The sequence below is a fragment of the Paramisgurnus dabryanus genome, chromosome 6 (genome assembly GCF_030506205.2).
Source record: "Paramisgurnus dabryanus chromosome 6, PD_genome_1.1, whole genome shotgun sequence".
Taxonomy (NCBI): domain Eukaryota; kingdom Metazoa; phylum Chordata; class Actinopteri; order Cypriniformes; family Cobitidae; genus Paramisgurnus; species Paramisgurnus dabryanus.
The window spans coordinates 12,232,681-12,246,993 of record NC_133342.1 but is presented as its reverse complement, the minus strand read 5'-3'; the positions used below and the strand labels follow the sequence as shown (position 1 = coordinate 12,246,993).

Below are 14,313 nucleotides of genomic sequence, written 5' to 3'. Positions count from 1 at the left end.
TATGAGGTGTCATGAAACATTTTGATAAAAAAGTAAATGCAAAGTAAGAGTATCAAAATAAGAAGCATACAGTTACAAACATCTCTTCACATACTATTTTGCCTATGATTTTATATGACATCATACAAACCAATTTTGCTGTTTTTTCCACATTTACATTTTCATTACCGCAACGTGTCTATGACTGGATTTGGTTTCTCTGACATGGAAATAGTTATAATTAAAAAAATAAAAAAATAAAAAGCTTCAGTGCATGTTATACTATAAACATTTACAGTAAAGAAACATGTGGTATTTGGTGATCATTGGTAAATGAAGAGACAATAATAAGGAATATAAATGTGTCCAAGAAATATTTTCTCATCCTCCGCAACAATTTTCAATCATTGTTTAAGCCCTCAAGGAACTAACATTTTCAAAAAAAATAAAAAATTGTTGGAAGGGACATAATTGACTGTGACACTCAAGATGGCTACCAGGTAAGCAGTTCTTATTTACAACTTTTTAGTTCTCATTACCGAAACATGAGTTTGTAAATGCATATATTTAATGTAATATCATGTTGCAGTAAGGATATTATCTAAAAAATGTAAATGAAATCATAGTAAATATGTTTTAAATCCTTCAAAAATAATTGTTATTGTAAGTTCAGACCTTAATCTTATATGTGCAAAAAAATTGGCTTCAAGGGCTTTTTAAAAAATCTGAAGCTGGACACGGATTTTGTGAGAATGGACACTGGATTTCGTGAGAATCACCCACCTTTAGTCATCTGCAAAATGCATACATGTAAATAATTTAATGTTCTGTCTGTATACATAAAAAACACAAAACCTAAAATTAGGATGGAAATGAGTGTTGTAGTGGTTTACTTGACGTAACGTTATCTAAAACAGCAGTTTGACCAAACATGCACTGTATGACCCAAGCAAGTCTTTTTTTTGGAGCAAGCATGGGTGATATTTTGCCTTTGGTTTATCCCTGACCCGTAGCTGACCTCCCCATGAGAACGGATCGCTGCGGGGTTTGGAACGAGAACTGCTCCACTCGCTGTCCCAGAAACCATGTGCTGATACCACCGGAATACACAAGTGTGTGTGTGTTTTCCCTGGCTTCTTGCCTTTTTCAGATTGAGTCTGAGGGATGGATTAGAGAGGTCTAGGGATGCTCAAGGCCTCTTTAACTCACAGTAGCACTGGGGTCACGACTGTTCATTACACCTCATCACACACAACATCAGTTGAGATCGCCCGCTGCTCGCTCTCTCTCTCACCCGCTCCGTCTCAACCTTTCTCTGCCAGAAAACCTCCTCTGCGTCCCACTTTCCTTCATTTTTCACCGTTCGCTGCATCTGTCCGCCCATCTTCCCCTCCACCTGGATTCTTCCACGGTAAACAGTGTGGATGAAAATATCATTGACTAAACAGACTTTAAACTAAAACGTGTTAAACAGTGCAGAGAATAGCACACTCAGTGGTAGCTGAAATATAACGCAAACAGTCCAATTGTATCAATTATAAATAAGAAAGGTTCTGAAAATTAAAGCTCATTCAGCACTTTAGTGGAAACACAGGAAAGATTTTCCTTTGCTCAAATGCTTTCACACCAAATTGACAATATTGTTCCTCGCTATATTCTCAAATTTTGCACAGTTTTAAACCTTTATCTTTACAGTTATCATTCTTTGTGTGAACTGGAATTTAATTCCTCGAAACCTAATGTAAACTTATTTACAATTAAATAGGGTTTTGCAGGGTTCCCACACCTTGGTTCCCTTCAAATTCAAGGACCTTTCAAGGACTTTCCAGATCCAATACCATCAAAATGTGACGCGACATTGACGGATCCACAATTCAGTTTGCCAACATCACCCATTAAAAGTAAATGAGAAATGTTAAGCCTTGCGCCCAAGAATGTACGGTAAAAGATAAGCCTACGCAAAAATTTACTATTGAGACTAGGGCTGCACGATAAAAGATGGAGCAGCATTTACTACACAAAGACATAGTTCACTGACAATCGGGGCAAATTTATACTTTGTACTGTACATAAGCAACGGGTTGTAAAAATGCTCGCACTGCGTAAAACTGGTCTCAAATTGCACCTGCATTCAGGAGCCCTATGATGACAAAAGTAAATAAAAAGTTGGTTAATGAAATCTGGTCTTGCATAAACGTTATTGTCTGGCGCGCACTTGGTTATTTTCATAAGGCGATTTGATTGGCTGAAGTACACACTGGCGCTTGAAAAGTTGAGAAATGTTCAACTTCTGCCACGAGCAATGGCAGTGACGCAACGTTGAGGGATCCACAATTCAGTTCGCCAACACATAAAGTCACCCATTAAAAGTAAATGAGAAACGTTAAGGTTTGCACCCCAGAATGTACCATAAGAGATAAGCCTACGCAAAAAGCTTAATTTATTATTGAGACTAGGGCTGCACGATAAAAGATGGAGCGGCATTTACTACACAAATACGTAGTTCACTGACAATCGGGGCAAATTTATACGTTGTACTGTACATAAGCAACGGGTTGTAAAAATGCTCGCACTGTGTAAAATTTGTCTCAAATTGCACCCGCATTCAGGAGCCCTATGATGACAAAAGTAAATAAAAAGTTGGTTAATGAAATCTGGTCTTGCATAAACGTTATTGTCTGGCGCACACTTGGTTATTTTCATAAGGCGATTTGATTGGCTGAAGCACACGCTGCGCTTGAAAAGTTGAGAAATGTTCAACTTCTGCCACGAGCAATGGCAGTGACGCAACGTTGACGAATCCACAATTCAGTTCGCCAACACATAACGTCACCCATTAAAAGTTAATGAGAAACGTTAAGGTTTGCACCCCAGAATGTACCGTAAGAGATAAGCCTACGCAAAAAGCTTAATTTACTATTGAGACTAGGGCTGCACGATAAAAGATGGAGCGGCATTTACTACACAAATACGTAGTTCACTGACAATCGGGGCAAATGTATACATTGTACTGTACATAAGCAACGGGTTGTAAAAATGCTCGCACTGTGTAAAATTTGTTTCAAATTGCACCCGCATTCAGGAGCCCTATGATGACAAAAGTAAATAAAAAGTTGGTTAATGAAATCTGGTCTTGCATAAACGTTATTGTCTGGCGCGCACTTGGTTATTTTCATAAGGCGATTTGATTGGCTGAAGTACACACTGGCGCTTGAAAAGTTGAGAAATTTTCAACTTCTGCCACAAGCAATGGCAGTGACGCAACGTTGACGGATCCACAATTCAGTTCGCCAACACATAACGTCACCCATTAAAAGTAAATGAGAAACGTTAAGGTTTGCACCCCAGAATGTACCATAAGAGATAAGCCTACGCAAAAAGCTTAATTTATTATTGAGACTAGGGCTGCACGATAAAAGATGGAGCGGCATTTACTACACAAAGACGTAGTTCACTGACAATCGGGGCAAATTTATACGTTGTACTGTACATAAGCAACGGGTTGTAAAAATGCTCGCTCTGCGTAAAACTGGTCTCAAATTGCACCCGCATTCAGGAGCCCTATGATGACAAAAGTAAATAAAAAGTTGGTTAATGAAATCTGGTCTTGCATAAACGTTATTGTCTGGCGCACACTTGGTTATTTTCATAAGGCGATTTGATTGGCTGAAGCACACGCTGCGCTTGAAAAGTTGAGAAATGTTCAACTTCTGCTGCGAGCAATGGCAGTGACGCAACGTTGACGGATCCACAATTCAGTTCGCCAACACATGACGTAAATGAGAAACGTTAAGGCTTGCGCCCCAGAATGTACCGTAAGAGATAAGCCTATGCAGAAAGCTTAATTTTCAATTGAGACTAGGGCTGCACGATAAAAGATGGAGCGACATTTACTACACAAAGATACATTTCGCATTCATTATCATGGACGTATTGCCTGTGATAATGAATGCGTTATTGCCCAGCTTGTTAGTGAACCATGACTTTGTGTAGTAAATGCTGCCCCATCTGAAAGCAGCTGATGCCGATTTACTACCAACCAAGGAATCGGTTTTACTGACAAGATGTGCATGACAATGGCATGCGATTTATCGTGCAGGCCTAATTGAGACAACCTGTCACATGCTTCTGTTCCCAATTCCTATGACAGCTTTCCCCCCACAGACATCCTATATAACTACATAACATGCTGTGCAATGTTTTTGTATTTATACAGTAAAATGGTCACTAACTCAGTGTGAACACCGCACCACATAGCACGACACTGTGCCGAAACTAGCGCGTGAACGCTATAACCTGTTAACACGGGGAGCGAAAGATACCCTCAGCATTCATGTCCAGTGCAAAATGGGCATGCGACAGGAACACACACAACAGAACGCCTCACACCTCTCTCTCTCTTTCTCCCTCAGCGCTGATCTGATATAAATAGCACTGCTCTGTTTCTCCAAAAAACTGCTCCACACCGCTTCATACCCTCCTTCTCCTCAAACCGCTCCCCCGTACAGTATAGATACCAGACAGCGGTAGAAATCATCTCCTCCCTCGGCTCTCCCTTATCACTAACATTGCCAAATGCCAGACCTGTCCATCACTGAGCAAACGCTCCCACACTGCATCATGGGAAGGGATGTGCACAAGCATGTTTCATTAGCAAGCTTGTGTGCTGCTTCTTGTAAACAGGCAGAAAGAAATCTTTGATCCAACAATTTATTTATATCACCATCTCAGGAAGAAAATGTACAGTATGTAACTTGAGTGTTCGGTTAGCTTAATTAGTAGAGAAGTGCAAAGGTCAAGGGTTCGGTCCCGAGTAACACACAAATTGATTAAACGTAAACCTTGTAATGCACTGTAACTAAGTCACTTTGGATTAAAGTGTCTGCCAAATGCATAAATGTAAATGTAATGTAATCCCACACATAATGTATTTGTGCTGCAGATATGAATGCTGACTCAAGTCGTGTGGCTTAAAGAAAGCGGTGCCATTACTCAAACACATACAGTCCATCTCATTCCCTTATAATGTCTCCTGTTACACCTAACGCTCCTGTTTAAGTGCAGTGATTATACAAGCCCCGCAAATATGAATTCATTCATCTAGAAGGTGTTTTCATAGACTGTCCATTCATAGATTGATCATATATTTCTCCACTAAAGCACATCATATATTACACGTGAAACCTTCACAGCGTTCAAACACAACAGAGACAGAAGTGTCCAATGAATAGAGCTGCAAGCGAACGAGACAACAAGAATGACTTGTAAAGAAAAAAAGGAGCACAGTGAAATGTGTTAAATAAAGAAATATAACACAAGCACGCTGGAGATCGCCATGTACCGAACATATACAAGAACATAAAGATTGAATAACCCATTCAATCACTCTCTCACATACAACAAAAACTGTTTTGTAACAGTCTGCAACTTTCCTTGCTATTTTTCCATTGATTCTGTCAATTTAGCATACTAATTTACTTCGATTATGTATTAAAAAATTTGTTAAAATGAATGCATTAATTGAATGTATCCCCTGACTCATATGCAAATTAAGAGAACAGACGGCACAATTATAAAGGGCAGTGTTTTCCACACATTGACTTTACTTTGGCATACCACCCAGGTATATAAACAACCGCATATGTATATCTGGCATCAAATTTGGTCTTTTTTAGTTCTTTTGTGATAACAACACTCTTTGATAATGATATTTAACGCGCGAGCAAGCTGTGTCTCTCCTGATGAGTTTGTTGTGCGTTCGCGTGCTCTCTTGTTTCTCAATGAATTGTGTGCGATACTCCCATTTTTCTGAACTTAAGCTGAGTTGTATGCATTAGATGTCTTTGCATGCATATGGTTGTCCTTTTAAATGCAAATTAGCTGATCTCTGCACTCAATGGCAGTGCGTGGTTGCAGATTAAGGGGCTGTATGATCCCCTACTGACATCACAAGGGGAGCCAAATTTCAATGACCTATTTTTTCAAACGCTTGCAGAGAATGGTTTACCAAACTAAGTTATTGGGTTAATCTTTCACATTTTCTAGGTTCATAGAAGCACTAGGTACCCAATTATAGAACTTAACTCTTTCACCGCCAGCGTTTTTTAAAAAAGTTGCCAGCCAGCGCCAGCGTTTTCATGATTTTCACCAAAGTTTAATGCCTTCCTGAAAATGTTCTTCTTTAAATATATAAACATACAATATAAACAAATGAAAGAACAGACCCTCTGCTTTCAAACAAAAAAACCCGTTTCATCCTACCTTCAGTGGTTCTTTTGTAATCAGCTTTTGAATATGGGTAGGTTTCTGCAAAAACACCACATTTTGAGCAAAAAGCAGAGATGATTCCATTTTTGTGACGGACTTTTCATAGAGATCCCATTCAGAGCGATCTTTAAAACAGACACGGACATGCAGCCGCTTGCCATAGGGCAATACTTCCGGGTTTAAAAAGTTGCGGAAGGCCGCTACCTGGTGGATAATAGCGGTATTGCGGAAAGACGAAAAATCTCGTCATTGGCTCTTGATTGACGAGATATCTCGTTAAATGGCGGCGAAAGAGTTAAACATGAAAAAAGTTATTTTTCATAATATGTCCAATAGTTAATCGGGTCTGGGTCGGTATAGTTTGGTTACTTTGGGTCCCGGGTGTAAAACCCAAGTGTGCCGCACAAGCCCTGAAAAGTGAAACCAAAATGTCTTGATCGCCCCCCAGTGACTGGACCTAGTATAGGTCATAAACCACGCCTCCCCCTTGCTATTCAATCATACTGGAGACCAACTAAACAATTTAATTACACATTAATTATATTTTTCCGAAGCTGGTTTCTCTTTTTTACTGTAGTTTTTATCACGCTGATGTAAATTCAAGTGTTTGTTTTTAAAATAAGTTTGTTTTTAGTTAGTTATTCAATGCTATAAAAACGGTGGTGTGACGTCATGATTGACCGCTGTGATATGTGCATTCTGCGAGAGCGAGTGTGAGACCTTGCTGTCGTCCATCTTTTTTTACGGTCTATGGTAAAACCTAAGTCGATCGGAGAACGGCCGTGATCAGAGTCAGTCAGAGATGACGCGCTAAAGCTCGTGTGCAGTTTCAAACGCGCCTCCGGTTTCAATGGCTATAACAACTGGCTGTTGATTTGAAAGTTACAACCACTTGCTGCACTTTCGTTCTTCAATTTTTATATTATTTATCTATTAATGAACCATCTTTTATATCTAAAAAGTTTGCTCAGAGCACAGAGATGGTTGCAAAACAATAAAGCAATGCTAATGTCAAGCCCGTTGCACTGAACGAGCAAAGCTCAAGCTGACTCAAGATATAAAAAAACGCAAAGCTGTAATGTAAATCACTCGTCACCGGGACAGCAAGTAGACTTTTGAATCTGAAATAATGAGTGGATTAAGCTCTTTTAATCTGCAAGAGAAGCACTTTTACTGCTTCTGCTCTATCTAACAAAAAGTAAAGAAAGCTACAAAAACCCTTATTACACCGGTCACATTTATAATCTCTACACCTGTTTATAATCTATAGACCTGCACTGTCTATCATTAATATACTATACATATTATTGTATTCAATACAAAAGTTTGATAAAAGGGGTCAACTATATACACCAGCCTGATCTCATGAATTTCCGTGGGATAGTCACAGAATTTTTTGCCAATTTTTCCGTGGCATTCTCACGGATTGGTTACTCAACTGTTTTTTTTTTTATTACAATTTTTCGCTTCAGTTTAGGGTTAGATTTACATAAAATGACATCCCTACCCAAACCCAACTCTAACCCCAACGCCAGGTGACAATGTTTAAAGTTTAGAAAATATAAAAGAATAAATCTGAAAAAATAGTATAAACCAATATTTATAGTGACATACTAACGCAAACACCAAATCTAACCCTAAACCGAAGCAAAAATGGTTTGAAAATAGGAAAAAGCAGTTGAGTAACCAGTCCGTGAGAATGCCACGGAGAAAGACAGTCCGTAGCAGGGCCATGGAAAAATGCGGAGATCCATGAGAATGCTACGGAAAAATAAGCAAAAAATTCCGTAACTTTGTGAGATCAGGTTGATATAGACACATTCAGACACATTGGTATAATTCATTGTGTTCGAGTGATTTATGGTTAAAAAAACACATTATTTAACACATACTGCATATTTTTGTAGCTCCAGATTTCCCTATCTTCCTAAAACGCACAAATTTGAAAAGCTCAGTGCCCCTGATTGGCCCGCTAATTTGTATTGACCTGAATACCTCTGACGACAGTCGGAAATGTGACGCTCCTTACCATGTTTGAAAGATTCGCACACAATGCAATGCTAACAGGAGTTAACTTACAGGCCGTGTGAGTCAAAGAGGGAGGAATTATGATAATGTCGGTCTTGTCTACATCACCAATCCCAGTACATAAACTGTTGCCTACAATCCGTGTGTTTGTTGTAGGCCAAGAAAAGAGATTTACGTCGGAGACGATAACTCGCGTCATCGTTTACTTTGGGGTTTGTACCTTTTGCATATTGTTAACATGTACTAATACACACCAAAGAAAATGTAAAATATTAGATGCTCTTTAATTGATTCAACCCTATTCTTTACAAATCCAAATCACTGTAACCTTAACTATCATTCATTGCTATGCAAAAGTGAACAAATCTACGTGAAAAAGTACAGTTCAGAATGATTTAACTGTTAACAGAGCTAGACAAGGCTGCTGTCAAAGCCCACAGGCATATGCGCACACAGAGAGAAAATGCTTAAATGAATGAATGAATGAAAAAAGCGCAGACGTGAGAGGGTGATGAATGAAAGAGGGCGAGTAAGAGGTAGTGAGAATGAAACCAGCAGTGCTTACCTGAAAGAAGCCGGGAGGCATGGGTCCTCCGGGCATGCCGTCATTGGGAGGCATGTTGCCCATTACAGGGCTGGGGGCGGCTGCTGCACTCTGGGAAATGAAGAGAGATCGAAAGAATGAATACAGACTGATAATAAAGAGATGATGCTTTATACTTCAACATAATGCATATTTTAAATAATAATTAGGGTTGCTCCAATAGCATTGTTGTCCAAACAAAAATTAACAAAACTGTGCCTAATTTCACTGTAAACCATAGCCTTTTGTAACTTATTGCTTTCTATCTGATATTGTATGCCCAATATTGTACCTATGTCTTTGTTTTGGCGAGTCATTATGTGCTTTGTGTGCCAAATTTCTTGACTCCCCTCAGGCCAGAGATTTAAATTTGCACTGTGTAAGTCAAACAGATATAAGACTTCCTTTACTCCTGCTGCAATCATGTTTTCTAAAGGACTTATGAAATGCACATTATTGTGTGTGTGTTGTTATAACAATATAACAAATTGCCTCTCGAGGACAATAAAGTCAAGAAAGTATTTAATTATTTTACTTAGAAAAAAACGAATGATGCAACAGACATTACACAGCTCGGTGCCTTCACACAGTTAGGTAATAAACAGTTTCAGTTTAATAGCCTTTACGTTATATTATATAGCCGATATGCTGATGGTTTTGAATTGATACAATGCAGCATTTTTTATAATAATAATGTTTATCGAAATGTATATCTAAAGAGAAAGGTGACTACAACAACAACATTAACAAGTGAGACAAATTTCAGCAAAAAAATTCACTTAATTTAAATTTAGTGAATTCGGACTGAATATCTTGTAAAATAAAGATTTTTTTAATATTTAATCCTTCATACTATATTTATATACCATGGTATTTGCATGGTACTTCTCGGCAGAAATAAAAAAACTTTGACACCATGGTGATATGCCAAAGTAATGGGCTTATTAAAGGGCCGGGTATACTTTTCTGTGTCTTGCTAAGTGCGGATGGCCGTGTTTGACATGTACGCAATACAAATAATTTCTTATTCAAATTATTACTCTACCAGGCCATCAGGGCAGCACTGATTCACAACATTAACAGTACATTAAAACATTTTGGATAGAAGAAGAAAAGTAGCGGATTCACTCTTGCAAACTAAAGTTAGAACAAACAACAAGAAAACAAAGAACAGGAATTCTTTGGGAACAGGAACATTATGCTCCAAAGCTTTCTGTTCTTTGGAAGAAGTGAAAATAAAAGAAGAAAAGATGATGGTGTGTTTGTGTGTGTGCAAACGCTATTTCCTTTGTGTTATTGTTTGTAGTGGAGTGTCCTGATGAAAATGACATCATGCGGCAGTGTTAATACACGGACTGCCCTAGCATACCTTCAAAAAGAATAACTGACCATCCAAGCAAAGCGCTTGTATATTTATAGCCTATTACACCTCCTTACCAATCCACTCCTAAACGGACCAATAATACCGTCAGACACTTATTTGCATCAGAAAACCCTGCTCATGTATCTGTGTACAGACTTCTCCTCGTAAAGGGACATAAAACAAGCAAACAGTACCAAAGCAGGCTCAAGTGGTATCTTCTAAGCTAGTGAAACACTTAGAGACAGGGGCCCTCGTCCCTCTGTTGGCCCCGATCCCTCTCTCTTTAACTGTCTGTGCTGCTGCTGCTGGGGGCTTGTGTGTTTGCCAGCTTAGTCTTTTCTATGAGAGAGAGAGAGCGCGAGCGAGTAAGAGAGGGAGAGAGAGCGAGAGAAAGAGAGAGAGAAAGAGAGGATTAAAGAGCAAGAGCTGGCAGTCGGTTCACACACACCCTCCCCCTGCTGTAACTCAAACCTCTCTACATCCACCGTACAAACAGCTACACCACCCCTGACCTTACACACATTCACACAGACAATCCCTCTCTCGCTCTTATAGCAGACCTCAAAGACATACACAAACTAACACAATCTCCTTTATACCTACTTACAGTACGTACTATGGGGACAGGGGGCGGAGCTTAACAGGTGTCAATCTTTTAGACACACACACACACACACACACACACACACACACACACACACACACACACACACACACATAGCGCGTTCCTGGAACTGAAAGCTGAATAGATAAGCGTTCCATTGATGTACAGTTTGTTATGATAGGACAATATTTGGCTGAGATACAACTATTTGAATATCTGGAATCCGAGGGTAAAAAAAATCAAATTATTGACATAAAAAGAACCATTTCGATATATTTACGGTAGAAAATGTACTAAATATCCATCTTTACTTAATATCCTAATGATTTTCGGCATATATTTGGCAAATAATAGAAATATAATATATAAATATACCCGTGCTACTTATGACTAGTTTTGTGGTCCAATGTCACAAATAGAATGCGACATATAAAATATGCACAATATAAACAATTATATTCAATTACATATAATTTACATACAATTATATTAACATAAATACTGCATTGACTTCACAATGCTATTTTATCTCATTGCATGATCTTAATATAGGGGTGGTTTCCTGGACAGGGAATACCTTAAAGGGATAGTTCACCCAAAAATGAAAGTCATGCCCTCATGTTGTTCCAATCCTGTAGGACCTCCGTTCATCTTTGGAAACACAGTTTAAGATGTTTTAGATTTAGTCCAAGAGCTTTCTGACCCTCCATTGAAAATGTATGTACGGTATACTGTCCATGTCCAGAAAGGTAATAAAAACATCATCAAAGTAGTCCATGCAACATCACTGGGTCAGTTAGAATTTGTTGAGGCATCGAAAAAACATTTTGGTCCAAAAATTACAACTTTATTCAGCATTGTCTTCTCTCCGGTGTCTGTTGCGAATGCGCTACTGACGTACAATTTTTTTTTTTAAACTTGCAGTGTGCATCTCCCTCAGACTATAAGCGAAACTCAGGTGCAAAAAAAGCTGGGGGGCACCAGATGACACGTCAGCAGCGTCACAGCAGTCTCGTGCCCGCTGTTCACAACAGACACAGAAGAGAAAACAATGCTGAATAAAGTCGTAATTTTGTTATTTTTAGACTAAAATGTATTTTCGATGCTTCAACAAATTCTAACTGACCCACTGATGTCACTACTTTGATGATGTTTTTATTACCTTTCTGGCCATGGACAGTATATCGTACATACATTTTCAAACTAAATCTAAAACGGACTAAATCGAAAACATCTTAAACTGTGTTCTGAAGATGAACGGATGTCTTACGAGTTTGGACAACATGAGGGTGAGTCTTTAATGTCATTATTTTCATTTTTGGATGAACTATCCCTTTAAGCCAGGACTAGACCTTAGTTTAATTATGAAATATAACTAGTTTTAACAAACATGCCTTACTAAAAACATTACTTGTCTGCATTTTGATGCAAAACAAAGGGCACTGATGCATTTAAAGATATTTCAGTGCAAGTTGTTTTCAGTTTGGACAGTTCTTACATTTAATTTAGCCTAGGACTAGTCTGATCCCTGTCTGGGAAACCGCCCCATAGTGATCTACATAAAATATATGTTGTTTCAATAAAAAAAAATCAAGGTTCTTAACGCTTTCCTCGCCATTGACTAGTTAACTCGTCAATTAAGAGAAAACGCTTTCCTGACAATGACAAGAATTTCCGGCATTTTTTTTTTTAAAACAGAGGGTGTGTTCTTTCATTTGACATATTGTATGTTTATAGATTTAAAGAAGAAAATTTTCTGGTATGCATTAAACTTTTGTGAAAATCATAAAAAAATTGGACGTTAAAGGCTCTTTATGAAACCATACAGACCTTATTTGAAACCTATCTTTAAGAGCGCAAGGTATCTTCAAACTTTACATTTCATTTAAGTAAATTAATTTGTTAAAGTCAACTGGTCAAAAACGTCATAGAGGAACATGCCAGATGTTGCATATAAATAAATTAGTGTATAACATGAATAAAATATAAATATCCTTTGTTTTTAATTGCTTTTTATGCCAGCCAAATTCACAAAACACTGAGATATCATCTTATATCAAAAATATCAAAGTTTAGCTGTATTTCAGCTATGCCACCCATCCCTAACACACACAAACATAGGTAAGATTGCAGTAGAGTTTACTCATACCCACACACACACACACCAATATTGAACACTGGTACCAATCCAGGGTCTGGTTCCTGTTCTGCTCAGAGATCCAAATCTGTGGGCCTTTATAAAGCTGGTACATAGAAATACTGCCTGTGCCACACACACACACACACACACACACACACACACAGTCCCTCATGCCAAACCCAACCAATCCTAGCTAGCACAGCCATACAGGGGGCGTGTGGTGAACCGTAACCCGGGGCGACCAGAGAGTATTAATGCTCGCTTTTACGAGGAGAGAGAGAGACTGTGGTCGCTAGATATGCCTTAACACACATGCACTTAAACACACACACAAAATGCTGTGTGTACTGCGGACAGAGGGGAGGAACACCACAACTGGAGTGTGTGTGTGTGTGTAATGCGGCTCGGTTCAGGTGCATAAAGAAAGAGAGAGAGAGAGAGAGAGAGAGAGAGAGAGAGCGAGAGAGAAAGATTGGAGGAGGAGGAAGAGGGGGTGAAAGAGGCCTCCTTCGCCTTGTTGCCATGACAACTCCGACCTCAGCTCTCCCTCTCCAGTGCCATTAAAACCCTCAGGCCGTCAATCACCCGCCGGTAAGGAAAGCGCGCGCTTGCGAGTGTGCTTGAGAAGGGAGGGACCGAGCGTTTCAGCGCTCGACTCATTTCTCACTGATTACTGCCATCATCTAATCAAACCATTAAACAGCAGCTCATTTAGGTATGCGCACCTCTACACAAGCCACTAAATAACAGAACTCGTGTAAACATAAACACGCGCAACATTCACATGGGTTTTACATTTCCATGCGGTACTCAATACCAACTGCATGAGTAAACAAACACTCGAGCACACGCGCATAACACATGGATTTTACGTCTCTTGACACCAGTTGTTAACTAATATTCGTACCCTGAGCACATAGATAAAAACACACAAAGACCTTTAAAAAAAAAACACAGAAGTAGTAAGAGATTGTAATACCGGGGTGCTGTAAGGTAACACCTGAAGTTTCGGTCTCTTTGACTTGGTTATGTTAAATGCATATATATTTTTCTATCAAATCAAAATTGAAGTTTACTGGCTTTATTATAAATATGTTAGCATTAAGGATATCTAAATCCAAGTATGCTCAAACACATTGACAAATTCACATTTAGAAGATGTACGCATTTAAAACTTAAAAGTGCTCTTAGTGAATTCACGCGTTTTAGGTCATAAAACATTTTTTGTTTCATACAGTAAACATCTCCTCACTATTTGCTAGCTGCCTGTCCACTGAACACACTGTAAAAAAACGCGGTCTCTGTAGACAGCCCAGGCTCCAATAATGGCAACAAAAACAAAGTGGTCA

General features: G+C 38.8%; 1 protein-coding gene across 2 annotated transcripts in view; it reads right to left on the bottom strand.

Moving 5' to 3' along the window:
* Positions 1-14,313, bottom strand: part of LOC135748689 (single-stranded DNA-binding protein 2) — a 95,310-nt gene that overhangs the window by 19,726 nt on the left and 61,271 nt on the right. For both annotated transcript variants that reach the window (XM_065266964.2, XM_065266958.2), the window contains exon 5: positions 8,840-8,929. In XM_065266964.2, the coding sequence (XP_065123036.1) occupies positions 8,840-8,929 (90 nt within the window). The remainder of the gene's footprint in view (positions 1-8,839; positions 8,930-14,313) is intronic.